The 23313-nt window shown below is 52.2% G+C and overlaps 1 protein-coding gene across 1 annotated transcript in view; it reads left to right on the forward strand.

Moving 5' to 3' along the window:
• The window catches only part of PRKAG2 (protein kinase, AMP-activated, gamma 2 non-catalytic subunit), a 340427-nt gene that overhangs the window by 84649 nt on the left and 232465 nt on the right, over positions 1 to 23313 (forward strand). The window contains exons 2-3 of the mRNA XM_011984322.1: positions 17503 to 17574; positions 22462 to 22741. Coding sequence (XP_011839712.1) covers positions 17503 to 17574; positions 22462 to 22741 — 352 coding nt within the window. The remainder of the gene's footprint in view (positions 1 to 17502; positions 17575 to 22461; positions 22742 to 23313) is intronic.

The following is a 23313-nucleotide window of genomic DNA, read 5'->3' on the forward strand; positions in this document are numbered from 1 at the left end:
AGACCAGAAATCGCCAGCCTTCATCACTGGCCTCTGCCTTTTTCTTTTTTTCTTTTAATAATAAATGAGGAAGTTAGCCCTTGAGCAATTTAGGAGCTCACCCGAGAGCACCCCAAAAGGCTTGAAGTTTACAGGGATTTTTCTCTGTCCCGAACTGTTTCTTGTTGTTATAGTTGTTGAGACGGAGTCTCGCTCTGTCGCCAGGGCTGGAGTGCAGTGGCGCGACCTCGGCTCACTGCAACCTCCACCTCCTGGATTCAAGCGATTCTCCTGCCTCAGACTCCCGAGTAACTGGGACTACAGGCGGCCACCACCACGCCCAGCTAATTTTTGTATTTTTAGTAGAGACAGGGTTGGCCAGGCGGATCTAGAACTCCTGACCTCAGGTGATCAGCCCGCCTCGGCCTCCCAAAGTGCTTGGACTACAGGCAAGAGCCACTGTGCCCGGCCTGTCCCAAACTGTCACCAAGGATTTGATGTGTCCCTTCATTCTGCCTTCCTGAGCTTCCTTTCACTTGTACATTGGGGAAGGATCTTGGCAAACCGGTAAGATGGAACCTGCCTCTTTCCTCTCATCAAATCTCTGAGAAGGAAGACTCTGGTATCCCTGGGTTCAGTCATTATAGCATATTGCCCCTAAACTCAGCGAAGTATTTTAAAGTGATAACTCATGTTTTCCAGATGAGTCCCAGGCATCACAGCCGTGTCTTTGTTAACTCATATGTGTTTCTATACTTCTATATGTTAACTCATTTTCCAGTAGGAACTCCCATGATTCCCAGTTTTTAGATTAAAAAACAGAGAAATGAAGTAACTTTCCCAGGGTTACATAGTCACAAGATCACCTGTTGCTACATAGCAAACCACCCCAAAACTTAAAAATATGATTTGAAATCATCTTTCATGGATTTAGGGGTCATCTGGGTCAGCTGAGTTCTCACTGGGGGTTTCTCCTATTTGAAAAGTCAGGTGGCGGCTGAGCCCGGCTCATCCTAGAGGTTTCCTTCACTCTCATATTGGGCCCCTGGGCTGGCTGTGCAGCTCTTCCTCCATCCGTGCGGCCTCTCCCTGTGGCTGGCTTGAGCTTCCTGATAACATGGTGGTCTTGGTGCAGATTCCTAACGTGGCAGCTGGTTTTACCCATGACAGACATTACAAGAGATCCAGGAGGAACTGCGAGGTTCCTTCTCACCTAACCCAGAAGTCAGGTGGTGTGGTTTCTGCTGCATTTCTGTTGAGCACAGCTGCCCAAACTCAAGGATGGAAGAACAGATTCACCCACTCAACAGGAGATAGCATATGTATGCAGGAAGGGACCACATTCTTAGTGGCTGTCCTGAGGACCACTCACGCCATGGAGCCCCTGTGCCCGCCATGCCTTGAGCCGCTTCCGCAACGGCTTTCAGACTTTGACAGAGAGCCACATGAGGAACTTCACATCATGACCTGTTGGATATTCACATCCCAGAAAACTCCTGGAGCTCTGGTTTTGTTCCGTGAACAGCAGCCGCAGCAAAACCTGTGTGTCCTCCGTGGGTTTTATGACCTATGTCCTACTTGCAGTTTGAGAAGCAGTTCACACGATGCTACCTCAAGTGCCAACTCTGTGCTGCGATGGAACACCACAGACCACAGAAAACAAATGTCAATTTGGGTTACACAGATGCCACTTCTCACCAACCCAGCAAAAGCCCAGCCCAGTGTTCAATGTTCATTCCTTTCTCTAGGCTGGGCACGCAGATAGCCTGGGGAGAACTGCCCTACTGTGATCTCTTGACTCTGCCCTTTAAGCCTTGAAAATAGGGCAGTGCAGAGTAAGAGGGGGCCAGGTGGGCCATGGGGAGTATCCCCCAGGTAGCTTCGGTTTCCCTCCACCTGTGGAGTTCCCCTTTCTTCTTCATGGACCTCTCCAAAGGCTGTCTCCCATATTTGTTTGAAAACAGGTCTTTGGGAAATGTTGGCACCCTTGGCCATCTGGAAGGTCAGAGTCCACTCACTTTGGGTACAAAGACCTGGGACGTGGCAGCCTCGTGTTGCACAAGCAGGGGGAGGTGTCCCTGGGCCTCATGAGTGCAAAGGGCAGAGGTTCATGATCCGGGGGGCTTCCGGGATCCACTGGTGAGAACCAAGAGTGAAACCAGAAGCTCTGGCAATGCCGGGGATAAACTACACAAAGGGGATGGTCCTCTGCCTCTAGGGATGTCCTACAGGACCTGACCCAGAATCTTCTGTGCTTTCTCCATGAGAAAGAAAGGTCCCAAACCCTTCTGACAGATGTAGCTGACACACGCGGAGGCCACACTCAGGAAGGGGTTTCCTCCTGCCTCTCAGCAGCCACCAGGCCCTGCAGAGGGGCCTGGGCTGCATGGGGACTGCATCCTGCACACAGGACACGAGTCAGGGGCACCTCAGTGACCAGGCCCTGCTCATGGAGGGGGCCAAACTCTGTCCTAAGAGATGATGACTTTTAACCCCATTCCTAGGACATGAGATGCAGGCTTTTTGCTTTTTCTTTTTTGGAAAAACAAAGCCGCAAACAGCCCCCTGTTTTTTGTACCTGACTCCCCGCTGGCGCAGCAGCTGATCTGGAAGTCTCTGCTCCTCTGGTGACTTTGGCCTCACATCTCAGCAGTTTTCTTCCCTCGCCTCCTTATGTAACAAGCCCCTCTAAAACAGAATGAGTTTCTTGGCAACAAAACACCAAAAATAAGAAAACCTAGCAAATTCCCTTGTTTAGGTTCATTAGCGCCATGGTTTGCAGCCTCGAGTCCCCAACCAAGAAACTCAAGCTTTTCTGTACCACGTGGTCTCCCCAAAGAACCAGCTGCCCAGCGAGCCCTGTGAGGGGTCCTCTAGCCCCACACATTCTGAGGCCACCTGGTGCCTGCAGCTGGTCCCTGGCCTCCATCTGGAGACCTCTGTACTTGGTCGTCATTGTCCCAGCCTGGGGGGCCAAGGGCCTGGGCCTGAGAGATGGGGACCTGGGTTCTCAGACCCTTCTCCCAGCTTCCTTGCTGCCCAGCCCCAGCAAGGCGTTTCATCTCCGAGTGTCTCTAATCTCATTTATCTTCTTGGTCTGAGCGCTGAGTCTCAGACCGGATCCCACCGATCTTCTGACCCTGAGCCTGGGAGCATGACGTGCATCTTCCTCTGTGTTCTGGAAGGACCTGAAGCCATGGACACGGGAAGAATTGACCTCTCCAGCTCCCGTTTCCTGGTGAACCTATGACCTTCAGCGTCTCCGAGGAGCGGGGTGGGTGGTCCAGGCCTGGCGTGATGGGCGGTTGTTTGGCAGATGAAATTGAGGCCATCTCTGGCCATTTGCTGCTATTGCTTTTTAAAAATTTAGTGGATTTTACTTCTGAGCAGTTTTAGGTTTACAGAACAATGGAGCAGAAAGTACAGAGGGTGCCCATCTGCCCCTCCCTGACCCTGCAGCCCCCATGCCAATTTACCCTGTTGTTCGTGTCTTGCATTACGGTGGCATGTCTGTTACCATTGAGCTTCTATTGATACCTTCCTATTAATCGAAGTCCATAGTCGACCTTAGGGCTCACTCTTGGTGTTGTACATTCTGTGGGTTTTGACAAACGTGTGATGTTGTGTGTGTGATGTTGTGTGTCCACTATTACACTCTCATGCAGAGCAGTTTCATCGCCCTAGAAATCCCCTGTGCGCCACCTGCCCATCCCTCCCTCCCTCACCCAAGCCCCGGCTGCCATCACTTCCTTCGACATTCGTCCTGTGCTGTCCTGGAACTGCTCATGCCCTGGAGCCTGAACGCAGGCTGTACCCACCAGGTGGCAGTGACCAGCGCAGCCCTGGCGCCCACCTGGATGTGTTCGAAGGAGTGTCGTTGCAGTGCTAGAAGGAGGGACAGCCTGGAACAGAATCTGTGTTGGGAAGGCCTTGGAGGAGCTGGAGGGGTAGGGTCTAGACACCTCCTGTCTCAGAGGAGGAAACTGATGACCAGAGATGGGAGGTGACTTTCAAATGACACAGCTGGTTAGGCAGAAATCTATATCCAGGCCTGCCTCGCTGAGAGGGTAGAGGTTCAATTTATCTTTTTAAACAAGAGTTAAACTTACAAAAAGACCAAAAAGCAAAATTGTAAAAGAGTTAGCCGCGTGGCTGGTTCGAGTGTCGTCAGCCCGTCTGTGAGGGATTCTGGCTGGTGTGAGGTTCTGGAGGGGCGGCGTACCTGCCAGGCGTCTTCACATCCCACCTGGGAGCTGCCTGCAGAGTGGCCCTGGTGGTGTGGCCTGGAATGGGGAGTGGCAGACACCTTCTCCCGGCCTGGCTGGTGTCCACGCATCTGCTGCTGGCTAGATGCTGGCCGGCGGCACCTGGAGCCCCTCCGTGCAGAGTGTCCGCGCCCGTCAGTCTGGAGGACACGACAGGTTCCATGGCTCCTGGGAAGTCCGTGGAGCAGCTGCTGCCTGCATGGCTGAGATCACAGGCTGAAGGGCTCTGGGGAAGTAACAGATTCACACACAGTGAATGACACCAGAAAGGGATTTGGAGCATGGGCTTTGTCCTGTCGCTGGAGACAAGATGCAAAAGTGCCCACAGAACCCAAGTCAGAGCATGGCTTTGTAGAATTACAACATTTGCTATGTGCCCAGTATAGCCAGGCCCATGTGAGGGATGGCAAGCCCGTCGCAATCTTGTAAGAGCTGCTGTTACCGGCTTATGTCGTGGAAACATAAACTAGAAAGAAGCAGCTAGAAGAGCATGACGTAATCAAAAGAGTCCTTGGTTAGAAGTTGCAAGACCAGGATTTGGTTCTGGCTGAGTCACAGCTCTACCATGTGGTTTTGAGCAACTTGCTTGAATCTCTGGACATCTGTTACCCCACCTGTAACACAAGGGCCTTGGAGAATTTCTGAGACCACTTCCATCCTAACACCCCGCGACTGCCCAGTTCTCTGGGTTTAGGTGCTAGAGATGAGGGCATCCGCAGCAGGCCTGGGCCAGTGGGGAACAGAAGCTGACAGGCACTGCTCGGCAGGCGGCTGGGGCGGGTGGTTGTCCCCAAAGGTATAATTGCTATTCTGAGTCTGAGGTGGCCTGGGGACAAGGCCAAGCTGCCCTGCAGGTCAAAGGGCCAGGGGAGGAGCAGATGCGGGGGGTGAGAGGTGAGGAGGGAGGGAATCACCACATCCTTGTGGTAATAAAGAGATGTGATGTTCTGTGTTCTTAACTCCATGAATATTTCTGGGCACAAAGTATGGAGAGGGGCCAGAGGGCTTCAGCCAGGAGAGGAGGACAGATGGTACCCATTGTTCCACACTTCTGGCGACACCTTGGGGACAGAAGGTCAGCTCCTCTCTGTTCCCTGAAATCTACCTGCACAATTTCAAAGCTCATCTAACGCAGAATTTTTCAAACTTTTTCACCCACAACACAATAGGAAGTACGTTTTATTCTGGCCCTGTACAGCGGCTCATGCCTGTAATTCCAGCACTCTGGTAGGCCAAGGCGGGTATATCCCTTGAGCCCAGGAGTTCAAGACCAGCCTGGACAACATGGGAAAACTCCATCTCTACTAAAAATAGAAAAATGAGCCGGGCATGGTAGTGCACACCCGTAATCCCAGCTACTTGGGAGGTTGAGGCATGAGAATCGCTTGAACCTGGGAGGCGGAGGTTGAAGTGAGCCAAGATTGCACTACTACACTCCAGCCTGGGTGACAGAGTGAGACTCTATCTCAACAAAAAAACAAACAAACAGGCCAGGTGTGGTGGCTCACGCCTCTAATCCCAACACTTTGCGAGGCCAAGGTAGGTGGATCATGAGGTCAGGAATTTGAGAACAGCCTGGCCAACATGGTGAAACCCCATCTCTACTAAAAAATACAAAAATTAGCCAGGCATGGTAGTGCACACCTGTAATCTCAGCTACTCAGGAGGCTGAGGCAGGAGAATCACTTGAACCCAGGAGATGGAGGTTGCAGCGAGCCGAGATCGCGTCACTGCACTCCAGCCTGGGCGACAGAGTAAGACTCTGTCTCGGGGGAAAAAAAACAAACAAAAGGTACATTTTATTCTATGTGTGTGTGAATCATTGAGACACAGGCTTCATGCAACCACAAGATGCATTCTTACTGTAATTCAGTTTTTGGTGGTTGTGCAATCCACTAAATTGATTTCATAATCCACTAACAAGTTGGGACTGTCAGTGTGAAGAGCTGTGGCCAGATGCTTCGGGAGTGGCCAGCTCACCCCGGGATGGAAGTGAGGAGACACATGAAAGCTCCTCTATTCACCACGCTCAGCGTGGGAAGCCCTGGCTTGCTTTTTAAGTCCGTGGTATTTCCTTCTTCCTCTGAACTCCCTGTACCTTTTGATCTATAATGTGCCTGGCACGGAGCAGGTGGGTGAAACAAGACAGAGCGGAAGGAATCCTTGGGTACCCGTAGAAAGTGTTGGGGAAGAATCTTTTGATATATGGCTCTGTAAATATGGACAGTTGAGATTCTGAAAGCACTGACGTGGAAGCCTTTGCAGGCCTCAGCTCTGGGCCGAATCCCAAAGCCACATCTTGGGTAGCTGTTTGGGAGCAGAAATGAGGTCCCTGAGCCCTCGTTCAGAGGTGTCCTCTCTCACACAAGGTCCTCCTACGTAGAGGAGGGTGTGTCTCCGAGCCAGCCAGCAGCTCTGTGACCTTACAAAAATGTCCCCGGGGTGCCCAATTTTACTGTAGTTCACAGTGTCCCTCCTGCAGTTTGTCTTCAAGCATTAACCAAAACTGCTGGATGTGTACCCAGCGGGGAGCACCAGGCGGCGGTGGAGGGTGGGGGGTGGCAGGAAGCTGACTGTGGGGGAAGCCTCAGATCTGACCAGGGCCATTGGGCCTATGCGACAGAGGTCAGGCCGGGGCCAGCTCACTTTCACCTCGTGGCTGGTTTTTTCCTCTCTGAAGTCTGGGCGGCCGACGACTGGAGGGTGTGGCTGCAGCTGGCGGCCGGGCAGGGTGTGGGGCCTCGGGGCCTCTCCCTTGGGTCGTTAGTGCCCACGGAGGATTCTATGCTGGTATTAGCTGGTGGTTTGGCATTTTATTTGTAAGCCAATAAAACCTCCCCAGAACCCCAGAGCTGGCCTCTTCACACCCTGTCTTAATAGCATCATAATGTCAGAGCTGAAGACAGCCCTAGAAGTGAAGGGCTGTCCCTCCGTACAGGGGCTGGAGGTGGCGCATGAGGACATCATTCCCTTATCCCGAGGTCTTGGTGTTTACTGGCCCCTGGGCCATCCTCAGTCATTCACGCCCTAGCTTATGGCCACTCTCCCAGTGTCAGCTCTGCAAGGGGGAAGGACAGAGGCTCATGGAATCCAGCCCTGGGAGGAGCCGGTGACTCAGGGGTGAATGAGACGCGGTCCTTGCCGAACTCCAACTGGGTGTGGAAGGAGACAGGCCCTCAGTGACAGGGTGACAAGATGCCGTGACAGATACTTGCGTGACCGTTACCCAGCTTGCAAAGGCAAGAGGATTGCCCCACTCTGCTGCCAAGGCTCAGAGATGAGGCTAGAAGGCGATCGTGGTGCTTTTCTAAACCTGTGATTGCCCTTCATGTACTGCGAATGTTCTCTGACAGTCAAAGCAGGGCATTTGGCTATTTCCTGTTGTTCTCCAAGCACTACCAGGATGATGGCCCTTCACATCGGTCTTTGTCCTCTCATCCAGCTGGGGCCATTGGGTGTCTCACTGGGGCCTGGGCAAAGTGAAGGCTTCATAGTGTGGACAGAGAGCCATAGTGTGGACGGAAAGCCCCCCGATGACTGAGTGGACCCCATCCATCTATGCAGGGAAGGCTGAGAGCTTCCAAACAGTGGCCTGCTTTTACCCTGGACTCTCCCCATGTCTGTCCCCACCAGCTGGGGTGAGGAGGCCTGGGGCTCTGTGTTAGGCGGGGTCTCCAGAGAAAGAGAACCAGGAGGAGAGATCCAAGCATATAGATCTCCTATTTTTCTTAATATACATATATATTATATATATATAAAATTACATATATTATATATAATTACATATATATATTAAGAAAAATATATATATTAAGGAGATATAATCACATATTAACTATATCTAATGTATATAACATGATTAATATATACATAGTATTGTTTTATATATATATATGTATATATGTGAGATTTGTTGGAAGGAATTGGCTCATGCGTTGATTGGAACTGAAAAGTCCCGAATCCACTGGGCAGATGGTCTAGAAGCTCAGGCGGTCGATGCTGCAGTCATGAAGCAGAATTTCCCGTTCCGGAACCCTCTGTTTTCCCTCTTCAGGCCTGCTGCGGATTGGGGGAGGCCCACCCACATCATTCAGCATGATCTGCTTCACTTCAAGTCACTGATTGTAGATATTAACCACGTCTGCAAATACGCCCACGGCAGCCACCTGACTGGCGTTTGATTGAATCAGTGGGTGCTATGGCCTCGCCAGGCTGACACGTCAAATTAGCCGTTACCAACTCCACAATGGGATGTGGTCAGTGGAGCCCAGCGCTCCCTGTCCCATAACATCCCCTCCCCTGTGCCCTGGCTGAGGCGTAGGGTGCCACCTGTGGAGACCACAGCTACTCCGGATGGAGGCGGCAACCTGCAGCCCAGGCCACAGCCTTGGAAGGGAGCTGGGAGGCTGCCTGCTGCTGGTCCTCAGGGAGGCGGCTGCATGGACCATGCAAACACGCCCCACACCTGCATGTCCTGGGGCCTCCTGGGTACTTGCCTCCTTCCTCATGAACTGTGAGCTGACCCAGACTCCTGTAGCCTCCACCCAACCTGCGCCTCTAGGTAGTGCCCCTGCCCCCCACTCTCCCTCCTTCTGGGGGATCTCAGACAGGCTGGAAGAAGACAAGCGTGTGTGGTTAGCAGAGGCTGGACTCAACCTGGCCTGGGAGCAGCTGCCTGTAAGAGCCTGCCCTGGGGCCCTGAACTAGGAAGGGACTCTCAGGAATCCCACAGCACAAGCCCTGAGGTCAGGACGGTTAGGATGGCCACCCCCAGCTGGTCAGAAGAGGCACTGCTGGCCCCTGCAGAGCATCCTCCACCACAACGTGAGGAGGCCAGTGGGGTCCCTCCAAGCTTCCGTGGAGCTCTGGTCAAGTAAAGGCTGCCCTGGGTGGGCAGGGAAAACCTCGGCGGCCCTTTGCACAAGGAGAGAGCCGGAGACTCCGGCAGCAGCCACGCTGTGATCCTCTTTAGAACTGCCGTGCACAAGTGATGAATCATCTTGGCTTTCACCTTGGGAAAGGGATAAAGACAGCTCTCTAATTATAAGGGGGCAGCCAGTGTCTTTGCAGAAGCCTCTGAAACCCGATCTCAGGCCTTGGTTGAGTGTGAGCAACTGCCCTGGCTTCCGCGGGGAGCCACACGAGGGGCCTGGCCGCCCCGGTGATGATGCCTTTGTTGCTCCCCACGGACTTCATCATCAGGCCCCAGTGTGCCCTCGGCCAGCGGCCCTTGCCATCCCCAGTGCCATGGGGGCTCACACTGCGGGAACGGCCTTCGATCACATCCTCTGGTCTGGTTTCCCACCAGCCCATGATAAGAAGGATGATGGCCTCATTTTACACACTGGAAAGTGGAGGCTCCTGGATTTTCAAGGGCACACTCCATATAAGACATGAATGCAGAACTGCGGGGAGGATCGAGGTCTCCTGGGCACTCTGGGCCAGGGATTCTGCAGCTATTTGGTTTTGAGCAAAAGGAGTTTCATGTCTGGTGCTGATATGGAGCTAGGGAAGCCCCAGGGGGCCTCGGGCCAGATGAGGAACTGGGAATACGGTGGAGCAGGGGACTTACTCAAAGCCAGGGAAGGCTCAGGTTGCCAGACCGGGGTCCTTGGCCTTGGGGGGCAGGGAGGGGGAGCCCCGAGGTGGCTGTGGGAACTAGGACCACCAGGTGAAGGAGCCGGGGAGGAAGGGTGGCCACAGGAGTGAAAAACAGTTGGATTTTTCTTTTGACATCAGAAAGTTGCTTAGGCTGCAGTGAGAAACTCTGTGTCCTCTGTGGAAAGTAAATGGCTCTGGAACTTCTCGGAGAGTGGAGCTTAGGCCTTCCCGGATTTGGCCACTGTCCCTCCCCTGCTGCCTGGTTCCAGTGATTCAATATTTGTTCCTTATTTTTCTGAGAGTGGTTATATAACACGAATGTTTTTCAAAGGCTCCAATTGACCTGGCTCTGGTCACCTCCTGCCACCCATCAGTACCAAGAATTGCCCGTTTGGTTTTGGGGATTGCGCAAGGCCGGCCTGTCCGGAGACACCTCCCCTGTGCCTCCCAGCAGAGGGGCCTGCCAAGGCCATCACCACTTGTGGCGAGCTCCAGGCCACAGTCACCACTCAGCCATGGTCAGAGCCTATGGGCCACTCCCCGGGCAGTGACTGAGGGCAGGCAAGGTGGGCAGGACAGGGTCCAGGTGGGAACTGCGGGCCTCGGGCCTGTAGCTGGAGATGCCACATGCAGTTGTCCCAGGGTCACTAAGCATCTGATAGAACCCACCTAGCACTCGATCCCACAGCCCAGGCCCTTAGGATTGAGGGAGCTGAACAATCAGTTGAGAAACCTTAAGGGTTAGAACCTAAGAGGCATATCAAGACACATGTGAAGATAGAGAGGCAGAAATGCCGCTGGGTCCTGGCCATTCACCTAGATAGCGTTGTGAAGGCAGCAGAGGAAGTTCGTTCCTTCCCTCGCAGTGCAGGCCCCAAGACTCCACCCAAAGGCCCTGTGGCTCTGAGAGCAGTGGAGTCTTTCTTTGGTCGTTTGAGAGTAGGAGGAAATTACTTTGATGATGAAGATAGGAGATGAGAACGTGCATCTTATTCTGAATCTAGTGGGGTTCCTTTACAGTGTTCCTGATCTCACCTATTGTTGTCCAGTTCGACGGATAAAAACAGAGAACGTGTGAGCTAAAAGGCGTCTTCACAGGTTCTCTAGTTCAACCCTCTCATTTGACAGATGAAAAGCTGAAGTCAGACATGCCCAAGATGCCCCAGATCGCAGATCACAGAGCTGGGGCTCCGGCTCAGCCCCCGGCTCCCTCCTCGCTGCAGGCTGTGTTCTCGCGGGCCTGAGGGACACGGGGGCTTGAATATGCCAGGGAGGGGCCCTGGCCTCGGCGGACGCACGGCCCAGCAGCTCCAGATGGTGCTCTCTGTGCTGGGGTTCACTCAGCAGGAGCGGAGAATGCAAACCATCCTCAATGTGTTGCTTCCTCGGTCGGAATCAAACAGGAATGTTGTATCATGATCCTGATATTTTAAACCTCAAGTTTACCCTGAGGTGGGGGCCATTGTGGGCTCCTGCCACTGGCAGCCTTTCTATTTGTCCTGTATTTGCACTCTTGTCTGTCTTCTTTCTGGGGTATCCCAGCTGCATCAACAAAGGAGTTCTGTAAGACAAAACATCAGAAACGCTGGAAGGTCGGAACTGCATCTGATCGATACACACTTAGCACCTGCTGTCAGGGCTAAGATGTGAGTAAAACCATCCCCATCCTTCAAGAATACACAAATTAGTTGATTGCAAACATAGAAAGTCTATTATCCTATGGGGAAATATTGGGATAAGTAGGGGACCGGGGGCAGGAGGAGCTATATATGACTCCAAAATGTGGATAGTGCAAGAACGCGAGTGATTGCATTTGGTGGTGGGATTTTTTAGACTTTCCCGTTCCTTGCAACACCAGCATGAGTTACTTTTAGTTAAGAAGAACTTGGAAGAGAAAGTTAGTATGGTAAGCTGTCTGGAGAATGAATCACAGGACTATACAAATCCTTATGTATCCTTCCTTCCTTCCCCTGAGGTCGCACTGTGCCAAGGATACTTGTTTTAGGAAGAAAAGCTCTCTTTTTATAGCCTCTGATACCAAATTGTTTTTCTGTTACTGGAACCGAGCCACTCCAGGGAGGTGGTGGAGTTTCATAGAAAGAGTTCTGAGCTGGGAGTAGGTGGACCTGGTTACAGGACATGCCTTCTACTGTCTGATTCTCTGGCACTGGGCAAATGACTTAACCTCTCTGACCCTCAGTATCTTCATCTGTAGTCGGGGATGATACCACTTTTCTTTCCCACTTGTATGGGTTGCTGTAAGGACCAAATGAGGCAACAGTTGGGAGATTTCAGAAGGACATACTAATGTCAGATTAATGATGGCTCTGTTGTTAATACCTCACTTTTTTTGTGATACACTTTTGGTTTTTGCCTGGATTTCTAAGGTGGTGAGATGGATAAATGAGTTGCTTTTAAGGTCAGCTTACATCTCAGGAATTCTCTCAGATTTGGGGCTTTTCTCTTTGGTCCTGATGCTTTCCTGACAGGTGACTTTATCAGTCCAAATCCTGAAAATTCACTTTTTTATCTCCAACACATGCGGTCAAAGTCTAACTGACATTTTGTGCAGCAGATGAAAATCAGAGTGCTAAAGCTGTCTCTTGGCAGAAATCAGGACTTCAGCATCTCTTGGTACCTCAGCGTTGTCCCCTAAATATCCTCCCAGTCCTGTGAGGGCCTGAGTGACTGGCGGACAGGAAGAGGAAGTGAAGGACTGGAATGGGAGTAGAGACCGGTAGTGGGGAAGGCCCAAAGCTCTGGCAGGAGTTTTAAATTTAGAAATCACGGGAATGGGGCAAATCCAGGAGCTTGGGCCTCTGGCATGTCACCTAAGAGGCCAGGTCCTAAGTATTCTACACGCCAAGACTCTAGTTGCCATAGTTGCAGTTAGAGATTTTCCCACACTGGCCCCAAGGTGCGTGATGTTTCCTGGTGAGCTCTGGAGATGAGAGCCAAGATTAGAATACTGGGACTTGCTGGGAGGTGGGATTGGGGGTGGGGAGCCTTCCAGCAAACCCCGCCATCTGTGCCAGGGGACTTCCCTGTCGGGCTGCATGACCAGGCAGGCACACACACCTGAGTCCAGCAGCCACGTAGCAGGCCACAATGTTGGACTTGACTTGATGCTTTCATACTCACTCCGGCCCGAGACACCTGCCTGGGACCTGCCTCCGCCACTCCGGGCAGCCGCCTGGGGCCCGTGAGCAGCCTGAGCTAGCAGCAAGTCCTGCATCCTGCCCTCAGCTCTTTTACACCATCTTGACGTGAGTCCCTTTGAACCTCCTCAGCCTCAGTTGTTAGAGCAGGATGCTGCTTAGGGTTGCATGAGGAGCAAGCGAGGATTTGTGAAAAAGCTTCTGCATGTGGAAACTGCTGTTGCTGAACGAATGTTAGAGGGTAATGAGAATTTGAAACCAGAGAGGAATGTGCTCATTAAAATGGGCGATAAGAGACCCACCCTGGTCCCTCGTCACTTCCTAGTGAATTGCAACTGCGTGTGGCCTGATCGTTCACTGGCCCTGCGGCACAGACTCTGCGGCCCCCATGCTTGCTGCAGGCGCAAGAGGGTGCTTGGTCGGGGAGTTAATTCAAACACGTCTGGAACCTGCTGCCTGCCGGGTACAGTACGAGGCCAAGAATAGAGAGGTGGGTAGATTTCCTCTTGCCAGTGATGGATTCAAAGTCTAGTTAGAGAAATAAACTGATAGATGAGGATAATACGGGGTTATGAGTCCAGTAATAAAGGTGTGTCTGAAGTACTGTGGGACACAGTCTAGAATAATAAGAGATAATTAATTCTGTCTGAGGGTGACTCTCAGCAAGAGAGTGTATTTGAATTGGGCTTTGCAGGACACATAGGAGTTTACTTTGTGAGCCAGGATTTGGGGGCACGGGGCAGGAAGAGCAAGAGAAAGGAAAGAGAGCTCAGAGGAAGGAAAGGGCTTGGGGTGTTTGGTGAATGGCACCAGGGTGGTTCCTGCATTGCTATGGGCTGGGCTCCATGCTGGGGGCTGGGGATGGGACCCTGGAGCTGTCCCTGAGTGGCTGAAGTGAAGCGGGAGCGGTTCACAGGAGGGGTGGATGGTAGTCATGAACAGAAGTGTCTGAGGAGTTAAGACAGCATTCCAGGTGGGATGTCCATGGATACATAGCTGTGTTTGGAAAATGACAAACCCTCTGCCTGGGCTGTTGCTGAAAGGAGGAGACAGGAACAGAGAACATCAGAAATAAGGCTGCAGAGGTCAGCTCATCTGTGGGGCTTGGGTTGCAGTCTGCAGGGCTGGCTGGGAGCTCCTGACTGTGTTTGAGACTCCCGAGACTCCTCCATGGGAGGCACACGGCTCTCCATCTGGGCTATGGTGGAATTTCCAAATGCCCTCGCTGTACTGAGGCCAGCGTGCTCCCCCACGCTCCCCAGGTGATCTCAATGTGCAGCCAGGGCTGAGAACTTTGGAGATAAACACCACCAGAAAGGCTGAGTCTGGAATCTGCACACCTGAGATCTCACCGGCATGTCTCAGTCAGCCAGGCCTGGAAGCCATTGCCGAGGTGACAGTAGAGTCTAAGGCTGGGGCCTTAGCAGGGGACTGACGTGATGGGGCTCACCCTTTCAGGGGTCGCTCTTTAAGCAGAGATTTGGAGCACAGATCCGAACGAGTAAGGCTGAACGATTTGTACAATAATTAGGTGGCCCAAGAGGGAACTGGGTGAGAGTGGGTATAGGCCTGGACCCCCGGGGCAAGGACATGGAGAGAAGGGAATGGGTTAAAAAAAAAAAAAAAAAAAAGGTTAAGTACACAGAACACTACAGAAGGAAATGAAAGATGGAAAAGAACACAAATAGATGAAAACACATCCTATGTTCATGGATTGGGAGGCAATATTGTTAAGAGGTCAAGACTACCCAAAGTGGTCTACAGATTCAGTGCAATTCCTATCAATTTTCCCAAAAATAGAATAATTAGTCTATCCTAAAATTCACGTGGAATCTTAAGGGACCCTATCTAGGCAAAATAATCTTGAAAAAAAGAAGAACAAAGTTGGAGGTCTCACATTTCCCAATTTTAAACTTACTGTAAAGCCACAATAATCAAAACAGTGTGATACTACCAAAAAAAAAAAACAGGCACATAGACCAATGGAAGGGAACAGAGAGCCCAGAAATAAACCCTCAGAGATATAGTCAAATGACTTTCCATAGTCACACCAAGACCATTCAATGGGGAAAGGACCATCTTTTCAACAAGTAGTGCCAAGAAAACTGGATATCTACATGCAAAAGAATGAAATTGGACCCTTATGTTTATACCATATACAAAAATTTACATAGATCAAAGACCTAAATATAAGAGCTAAAACCATAAAATATAAAACTCTTAGAAGAAAACATAGGAGAAAACCTTCATGACACTTAATTTGGCAGTGATTTCTTGAATACAACACCAAAAGCACAGGCAACAAAAGGAAAATTAGATAAATCAAAGACTTCTGTACATCAAAGGACACAGCAGAGTAAAACAGCGACCCACAGAATGGGGGAAAATAGTTGTAAGTCATGTGTCTGACAAGGGGTTAATAACCAGAATATATAAAGAATTCCTACAAGTCAACCATAATCAACCCAATTAAAAAATGGGCAAAGAAGGTAAATAGACATTTCTCCAAACAAGACAGACAAATAGCCTGAATAGACATTTCTCCAAAGATGATAGACAAATGGCCTGAATAGACATTTCTCCAAAGATAATAGACAAATGGCCTGAATAGACATTTCTCCAAAGATGATATACAAATGGCCAATAAGCAGATGAAAAGATGTTCAACATCACTAGTTATCCAAGAAATGCAAATCAAAACCATAATGAGATATGAACTCACACCCACTTAAGATGGCTATCAGAAAACAAAGACCAAAGATAACGAGTGTTGGTGAGGGTGTGGAGAAATTGAAACCCTGTGTACTGTGGGTGGGAAAGTAAAATGGGGTAGCTACTGCAGAAAACAGTTGAATGGCTCCTCAAAAAATTAACAGTAGGATGACCTGATGTCCAGCAGTTTCACTTCTGGGGATAAATGAAAACAATTGAAAGCAAGGTCCTGAAGAGATATTTTTACACCTGTTATATTGGTTTGCTAGGCTGCCATAGCAAAGCACTACAGATTAGGTGGGGTGGCTTAAACAACAGACATGTGTTTTCTCATGATTCTGGAGGCTAGAAGTCTAAGATCAAAGTGTCGGCAGGGTTGGTTTTTCTGGGGCCCCTCTCTTTGGGTTGGTGGCTGTCTTCTCCCTGTGTTTCCATGTGTGGTCTCTGTCTTGTAGGTGCCTGTGTCCTAATCTCTTCCTGGAAGGACACCAGTCATATTGGACTAGGACCCACCTTAATGACCTCATTTTAAATTAATTGCCTCTTTAAAGACCTTATCTCCAAATACAGTCACATTCTGAGGTCCTGGGGATCAGGACTTCAACATATGGAGATTTTTGGTGGGAAGGGAGACACTAATTCATACCATAACACTCATACTCATAGCAGCGTTATTCACAATAGACAAAAGGTAGAAGCAACCCAAATGTCCATCAACTGATGAATGCATAAGCAGAATGTGGTCTACTCATACAATGGAACATTATTCAGCCTTCGAAAGGAAGGGAACTGTGGCACACACTACCACGTGGAGGAGCCTTGAAGACGTTATGCTAAGTGGAATCAGACAGTCACAAAAGGACATATACTGTCTGATTCTACTTATATGAGGTACCTAGAGTGGTCGGATTCAAAGACATAGGAAGTATCTCTTTGCACTGGGGGCAGGGGGATGGGGAGTTAGTGTTTGATGGGGACAGCGTTTTGGTTTGGGAAGATGGAAAGGTTCTAGAGATGATGGTGGTGACGACTACGCAGCAATGTGAATGTTCTTCCTGCCACCAAACCACACACTTAAAATGACTGAGACGGCAAATATTATGTTATGTGTATTTTACTGCAACTAAAAACTTTAAAATAAAAAAGAAAGGTTAGGGATGCAGCTCTGCTCGATTTGAGGATGGCTGGGCGGGTTTCTGCCTGGTGTGGAGGCGTTCACAAGGCAAGATTCAAGAGGAAGAAGGGGCAGGGCTGTTTCAGACGCAATGAGTGTGTGGGGAGCTACTTTCCCCCAATCTGTTTTAGACTCTGTTTTGGCCACGATGTCATTAGACTCTGCTGATAGTTTTGCCTCAGCCGCCACCCCAGTGTCACCCTCCCCATCCCTGTCCCATCATCTTCCCAGGCAGACACATGGTCCTGGACCCATGTTCCGTGCTGTGGGGTAAAATCATGTCCGTCAGCAGAACAGTCTGAGACGGGGCTCTCCTCCCTCCACCCTTTCTGCCTGCCTGTCTCCTTTAGTCCCAGCCATTTCTTCTTTCTTCCTTCCCTGGGGTGATAGGAGGTCATGGCTGCTACTGGAAGTTTGACTGCACATTCTGGAAGCGAATGTGCATGGTGGTCAGGGGCTTTGGGGGCTGGGTGTGGCTAACACATTCACGTCTCTTTATGGTAGATTTGGAGGATAAGGACTCGGGAAGGTGGAGGTGACACCCACAGAGTTCCGTGCAGCCCCTGGGTCCGAGGACCACTGTCACTGACCACGTGCTCTCTGTCCACCCTAGGACCTGAGCTCCTTCGCCATGCCGCTCCTGGACGGAGACCTGGAGGGTTCCGGAAAGCATTCCTCTCGAAAGGTAAGGCCTCCTTTCCGGAAGTTGCTCACAGCTCACTTGAGGTGCCACGGAGGCAGGCAGAGCCTGAGACCACGTCCACCTGTGTGTTCACCCACACGCCCACCTGCCTGCCCGCTTGCATGCCTGGCCGTAGCCGAGCCCATCCTGGGACAGCTCACCTACCATGGCCAAGCCTGGCGTATCAGCCGGGCTGTCCAACTGGAGAGCCTCCTGGGCTTCACTCCTGTTTCTTCTCCTCGCGTGGCACTGACTGTGGCCCACTAGACCCCCCTAATGTGGGCAGAGGCAGTGGAGGAAGATGAGCAATGAGCTAAGCCCGGTGGAAGGTATCGGTCCCTGCAGACCATCTGTGGTCTTTGGGCTGAACTCGACTGGCAGGACTTTGCCCTGCTGTCCACCAGCACCCACCCCCAGCGCTGGGCTCTCTCCTTCCACCTCGTGTTGCACCCTCTCTACACGCCTTTTTCTCTCCTTCCACGTTTCCTTTCCTCTCTTTAGCTCCTCGCTGTCCCTCCCCTACTGGTAAATTTCCCTCCCATTAGGAAACCAGTGTCTCAAGGAGGTTGTTGACTGTGTAGGGTCAGGTGGCCAAGAAAGAGTGTGGGGTTGGGTGGGGGCTCCGGAGAGGGAGGCACAGCATCAGGTGAGGGTCGAGCTGGCCATGGCAGGGCACAGAGGTCTGGGCTTCTTGCAGGTTTCTCCTGCAGCCAGGAAGTAAGGGTGGGCGGGGGCCTGGTAGGGGACACGCTTCCTGGCATTCTGCCACCCACAGACCCCTCCGGCAGGTGACAGCGGACAGCTAGTGATCTGGGGGCTGCGTGCAGGGTCTAGGCATGGGTTCTGGGTGCCGGCCAGCCTGGGATGAGGGCAGGAGTTCCCGTGCTGGAAAAAGCAAATCTCCTCTTTAATCATTTGAATTACACACAACTGAATCAAATTGGTGTCGGCCTGTAGGGCTGCCCCGCCCTGTCCTCAACAAGCAACCTTATTAGCAGCTCTTATGACCCATCCAGCAAAGACTGTCAGGGAATGGCCTTGAGCTTCTGGGCCAGCAGAGAGTGGAGTGGCAGGAAGGGGCCACCAAGCCCAAGCCCTGTGCAAGGCTGCAGGACCGGCCCCACAGGCGCCGGGTCATCTTCCTCCTGTTTGACTCTGCAAAACCCTGCTTTCCAGTGAAAACCTTGCATGGAAGATCTGAGACTGCGGAAGAGACATACAGGCCACAGCCTGGCCCTGGCCCCAGCTTCCTCTCCAGCAGCTACATGACAAATGGCCCCATAGGCAGAGCTCTGCTCCACAGGCGCCTGAGTGCCTGCTCTCCATTAGCTCTGTGGAGCCAGGCACACACTTGGGAGTCTCGTCAATACCCGGGGAATCATCCGGTTGCATTCACCAACATATCATTTAGCTATAGCTTCCCCAAGAGCAAGGGCTGAGGCCCTGTCCCTGGTGGCTTCAGCCGGCGCCTGTTATCTGCACTGCCACACAGCCCACCCCAGCAGGCCTGTCCCTCCGCCTGGCTTTCCCACCGTCCGGGAGTGTGAGCTGGCCCCCGAGGCTCCCGGTGAGAGAGGTCAGGCAGGGCCCAGCATCCACCATGCTTCGGCTATTTTCCAGGGACAGGACTAGCAAGGCTGCTTCCTAGGGCTCCCTCCTCAGCCCTGATCACTGGGCACCTGACTCCACTGGCCTGGATTCAGAATACAGAATGGAACCCCATTCAGAATAATCCTGGGATTCCCCTTGCCCATCATATATGGTTAAAATGGCCTTTTGTGACTGGTTCTCCAGGGGCCCATGGCTCAACTTCCCCCATGACCCCCACCCTCATGGTGGCCCAAGTGAATGGCCCTCTGTCTCTGTGCTTCACACCCCTTCTCCTCTGTCTCTGGGCACTGGACGCCTCCCCGGCCCTGTCATCGCCTCTCTGAAGCCCAGCTAGCTGTCAGGGCCAACTCTGCGTTGGGGCCTCTGTTGAGGGGCAGGTTTCAGCTCTGGGTCCTTTATCCATCTGCATGGTGCTTATGGTGCTTCGGCCTTGCAGGCACTCTGCAGGCTCTCCTGGGGCCCCACTCCCCTGTGTGTCTCTGTTTCCCTGTAGGAGTGGACGTTTGCATTGTCTCGGCCCTCTGCCCCAGCTCCCCAGCAAGCTCGCTCTGCGGTACACAGAGCACATCCATGCACCGAGTCCGGGCTCACCTTTCCAGCAGCTCCAAAATCCCGCCCCTCCCTCCGGTCCTCCCATGTGGCCTCGGCTCCTCTTCTGGTTCGTACCCTCCAAGCTGCTGTCATGATTGTCACAGCCCTGGGAACGAAGCTTAGAGAACCAAGTCATTGTCCACATTGCGGGAAACTGAGCTGTGATCAAACCCGGGCCTCCGCCCAGGACCAGCTTGTTGTATCACCCTGTGGTAGGACCACCCTGGTCCCTGTGTGTGTTGTTCCTACTGGCTTCTCTCAGCCCCCACCCCACCCTAGACCTGCACACACAGCACCCACCTCTTGAAGAAGAACCTCTTTTTTTTTTGAGACAAGGTCTTGCTCTGTACCCAGGCTGGCTGGAGTGCAGTGATGTCACCTTGCTCACTGCAGCCTCCACCTCCACCTCCTGGGCTCAAGTGATCCTCCCACCTCAGCCGCCTGAGTAGCTGGGACTACAGGCCACTACACCTGGCTAATTTTTGTAGAGACAGGGTTTTGCCATGTTGCCCAGGCTGGTCTCGAACTCCTGAGTTGAGGTGATCCACCCACCTTGGCCTCCAAAAGTGCTGGGATTACAGGTGTGAGCCACCACCCCCCACCTGAAGAATCTCTTGTTTGTAAATTTATTCTCAGGATTTGTCCTGATTCCCATAGTTAGGTGGAATAGTGGCTAAATGGAATACTCTATAAATAGAGAATCTAAATGCTTTTCATAGTAAATGGTCACAAAAAAAATCAGCTGGGCGTGGTGGTGACACTTGTAATTCCAGCTACTCAGGAGGCTGAGGCAGGAGAGTTGCTTGAGCCCGGGAGGTGGAGGTTGCAGTGAGCTGAGATTGCGCCACTGCACTGCAGCCTGAGCGACAGAGGAAGACCCTCTCTCAAAAACAAAAACAAAAAAAAAGAACTACACAAAAAAATCTAAATTCAAATTTCTTTATAGCCAGGAGAGTTTGAGTTACAAGGTCCTACAGAACCACACTCTTCTTCCTGCCAGGCCCACTCACGAAGGTGTCCGCCCCAGACCGAGCCCTGCACCTCCATGTGGCGGCGCCGGCTCTTTCTGCTGGAGAGGCCACGCAGGGAGGCTGTGCTGCGCAGGTCCACGCCACGGGCATCCTGTCCTCCCGGGGCCGCGGGCTCGGGGCTTGGGCCGCCCTCTAGTGGCAGAAGACCGTCCCCAGGCTGCGGTCTGGACAGCGCACCGCGAGGTGGGACAGAGAGACCCTGAAGTGGCACCGAGTCTGCCTGTGGGGTGTCCTGTGCTCCGTTTTCAGCGCGGCCGCCGGAATGCAGCATTTCCCACGTCTGCCCTGGTCCTGGCACCCCGTGAGCCCTGCGGACGAGTTACTCGCCCTTCTTGCTTCTGAACTGGTTCATCTCTGAGGTCCTTTCCACTCCGTGTAGTTTGCAAGTTTCCCAAGTGGTAGGGCAAGAGCTGTTTACCACGCCCATGTGCTTCCTGGCCTCACGTGGCTTCATCTGACGTTCAAGCAGCCCTCGAGGTGAAGGCATGACCGTCCTCATTTTATAGTTGAGGGAGCTGAGGCTCCATGAGACCAAGTAACATGCCCAGGTTGGCTCAGCAGGTGGCAGAGCTGGGGCCAAATACAGGCACCCAGAGGGAGGGCATGAGCTCCTCCAGGTACCCAGCAAGAACACAGCTGCGGGCACGTGGGATGTTTTTCAAAGTCTACTGTGAGCTGTGTGCCTTGGCTTAAAGTTATGGGGTCTGATAATTTTTTAAGCCATGACTAGAATTTTAAATTGTCAGTGAAGTGAGTCTCAGAGGTGTTGGGCTTTGTTAACTTTCTTTCTTTCCTTTTTTTTTTTTTTTTGAAATGGAGTCGCGTTCTGTTGCCCAGGCTGGAGTGCAATGGTGCCATCTTGGCTCACTGCAAACTCTGCCTCTCGGGTTCAAGAGATTCTCCTGCCTCAGCCTCCTGAGTAGCTGGAATTACAGGCGCCCACCACCAAACCCAGCTAATTTTTTTTTTGTATTTTTAGTAGAGATGGGTTTCACCATGTTGGCCAGACTGGTTTCAAACTCCTGACCTCAGGTGATCCACCGCCTCGGCCTCCCAAAATGCTGGGATTACAGGCGTGAGCCACCGTACCTGGCCAGCTTTGTTAACTTTTCTCCTGACTTCTATCGGCAGCCTCAGTCTTTCAAATGCTGAAGCAGCTTAGAGGTGAAAAAGTCGTCATCTCCTAGGACTGAGGTCTCAGGATGGAGTTGTAGGCCCGCTCTGTTCTGGAACATAGGGATCTCATAGGCAGGGAAGAGAACTGCAGTCCTGTGTGGTCAGACCTTGGACGGACGTGAGGTCTTGAGAGGTGAAGGCAGGCAGGCCTGTAATAAAGGAGGGAGATGCTCATTTTGAGCTCTGCTTCTCTTCCTCCCCTCGACCTCCTGGAAGCCCCTTCTAAGGAGTAGGACAGGATGGTTAGTGGACCTCCAGGATGTGGTGCTGCCAGCCTGTGAGGGGTTGTCCTTGGGGCAGGTGCTACCTGCAGACCGTTCAGTGGCCGCCTCTGTGGAAGAGCTTAGGGCTGTTTCTCGGGGAGGGTACTATAGGGGGCCTGCGTGGTGAGAGGGGACAATGATGAGAAGTTCCATACAGGGCAGGAGGCAGCGTGTCCGGAGCGTGGAGTGACTGCATCCATTCGTCTGTTTTTCTGCAGGTGGACAGCCCCTTCGGCCCGGGCAGCCCCTCCAAAGGGTTCTTCTCCAGAGGCCCCCAGCCCAGGCCCTCTAGCCCCATGTCTGCACCTGTGAGGCCCAAGACCAGCCCCGGCTCTCCGAAAACCGTGTTCCCGTTCTCCTACCAGGAGTCCCCGCCGCGCTCCCCTCGACGCATGAGCTTCAGCGGGATCTTCCGCTCCTCCTCCAAAGAGTCTTCCCCCAACTCCAACCCTGCTACCTCGCCCGGGGGCATCAGGTTTTTCTCCCGCTCCAGAAAAAGTAAGACCTTGATGCTATTGTTTCAGGTGGGTGCTGGGATGCTGGGGGCCTGTTCTGCAGCCAAACATCCATGGTGGCACCGAAGCTGCCGGGTGGCTGTGAGCGGCTTGGTGCTGAGTGCCTGTGTCTGTTTCTCCCCACCGATACCCCACTAAACAATCTGTCTCCAGAACATCAGTTTCCACCTGTCACTTTCTTCCTATGCCAGTCTATCAAAGCGTAATCCTTCTGGTCCGGCGTGGTTGTTGGGTTAACTGTAAATACCCCGATACTCACAGTACGGCTTGTATGGACAATCGGATGGCACACTGGCCTCCAGCCTTCTCTGGAGACTGCAGGCATGGAGCCAAGCTTAGGCCCTCACCCGGGGCCATGAGACCAGACTGTTTTGGTCAGCCCAGTATGGCTCCCGTTCTCCGTGGTTTGGCATTTGGGGGTTTGATTACACCTGTTTCTGGCAAATCCTGACTTTTTCTGTTTGGGGCTCTGGACAGCAGGGAATGGAAGCTAGGAGGGATTTGCTGGAGAAACGGAAGAAGGAAATGTGAGTGTTTAAGAAACAGTTCCGTAGG

The sequence above is a fragment of the Mandrillus leucophaeus genome, unplaced genomic scaffold, assembly GCF_000951045.1.
Source record: "Mandrillus leucophaeus isolate KB7577 unplaced genomic scaffold, Mleu.le_1.0 Scaffold266, whole genome shotgun sequence".
In the NCBI taxonomy this organism is placed as follows: domain Eukaryota; kingdom Metazoa; phylum Chordata; class Mammalia; order Primates; family Cercopithecidae; genus Mandrillus; species Mandrillus leucophaeus.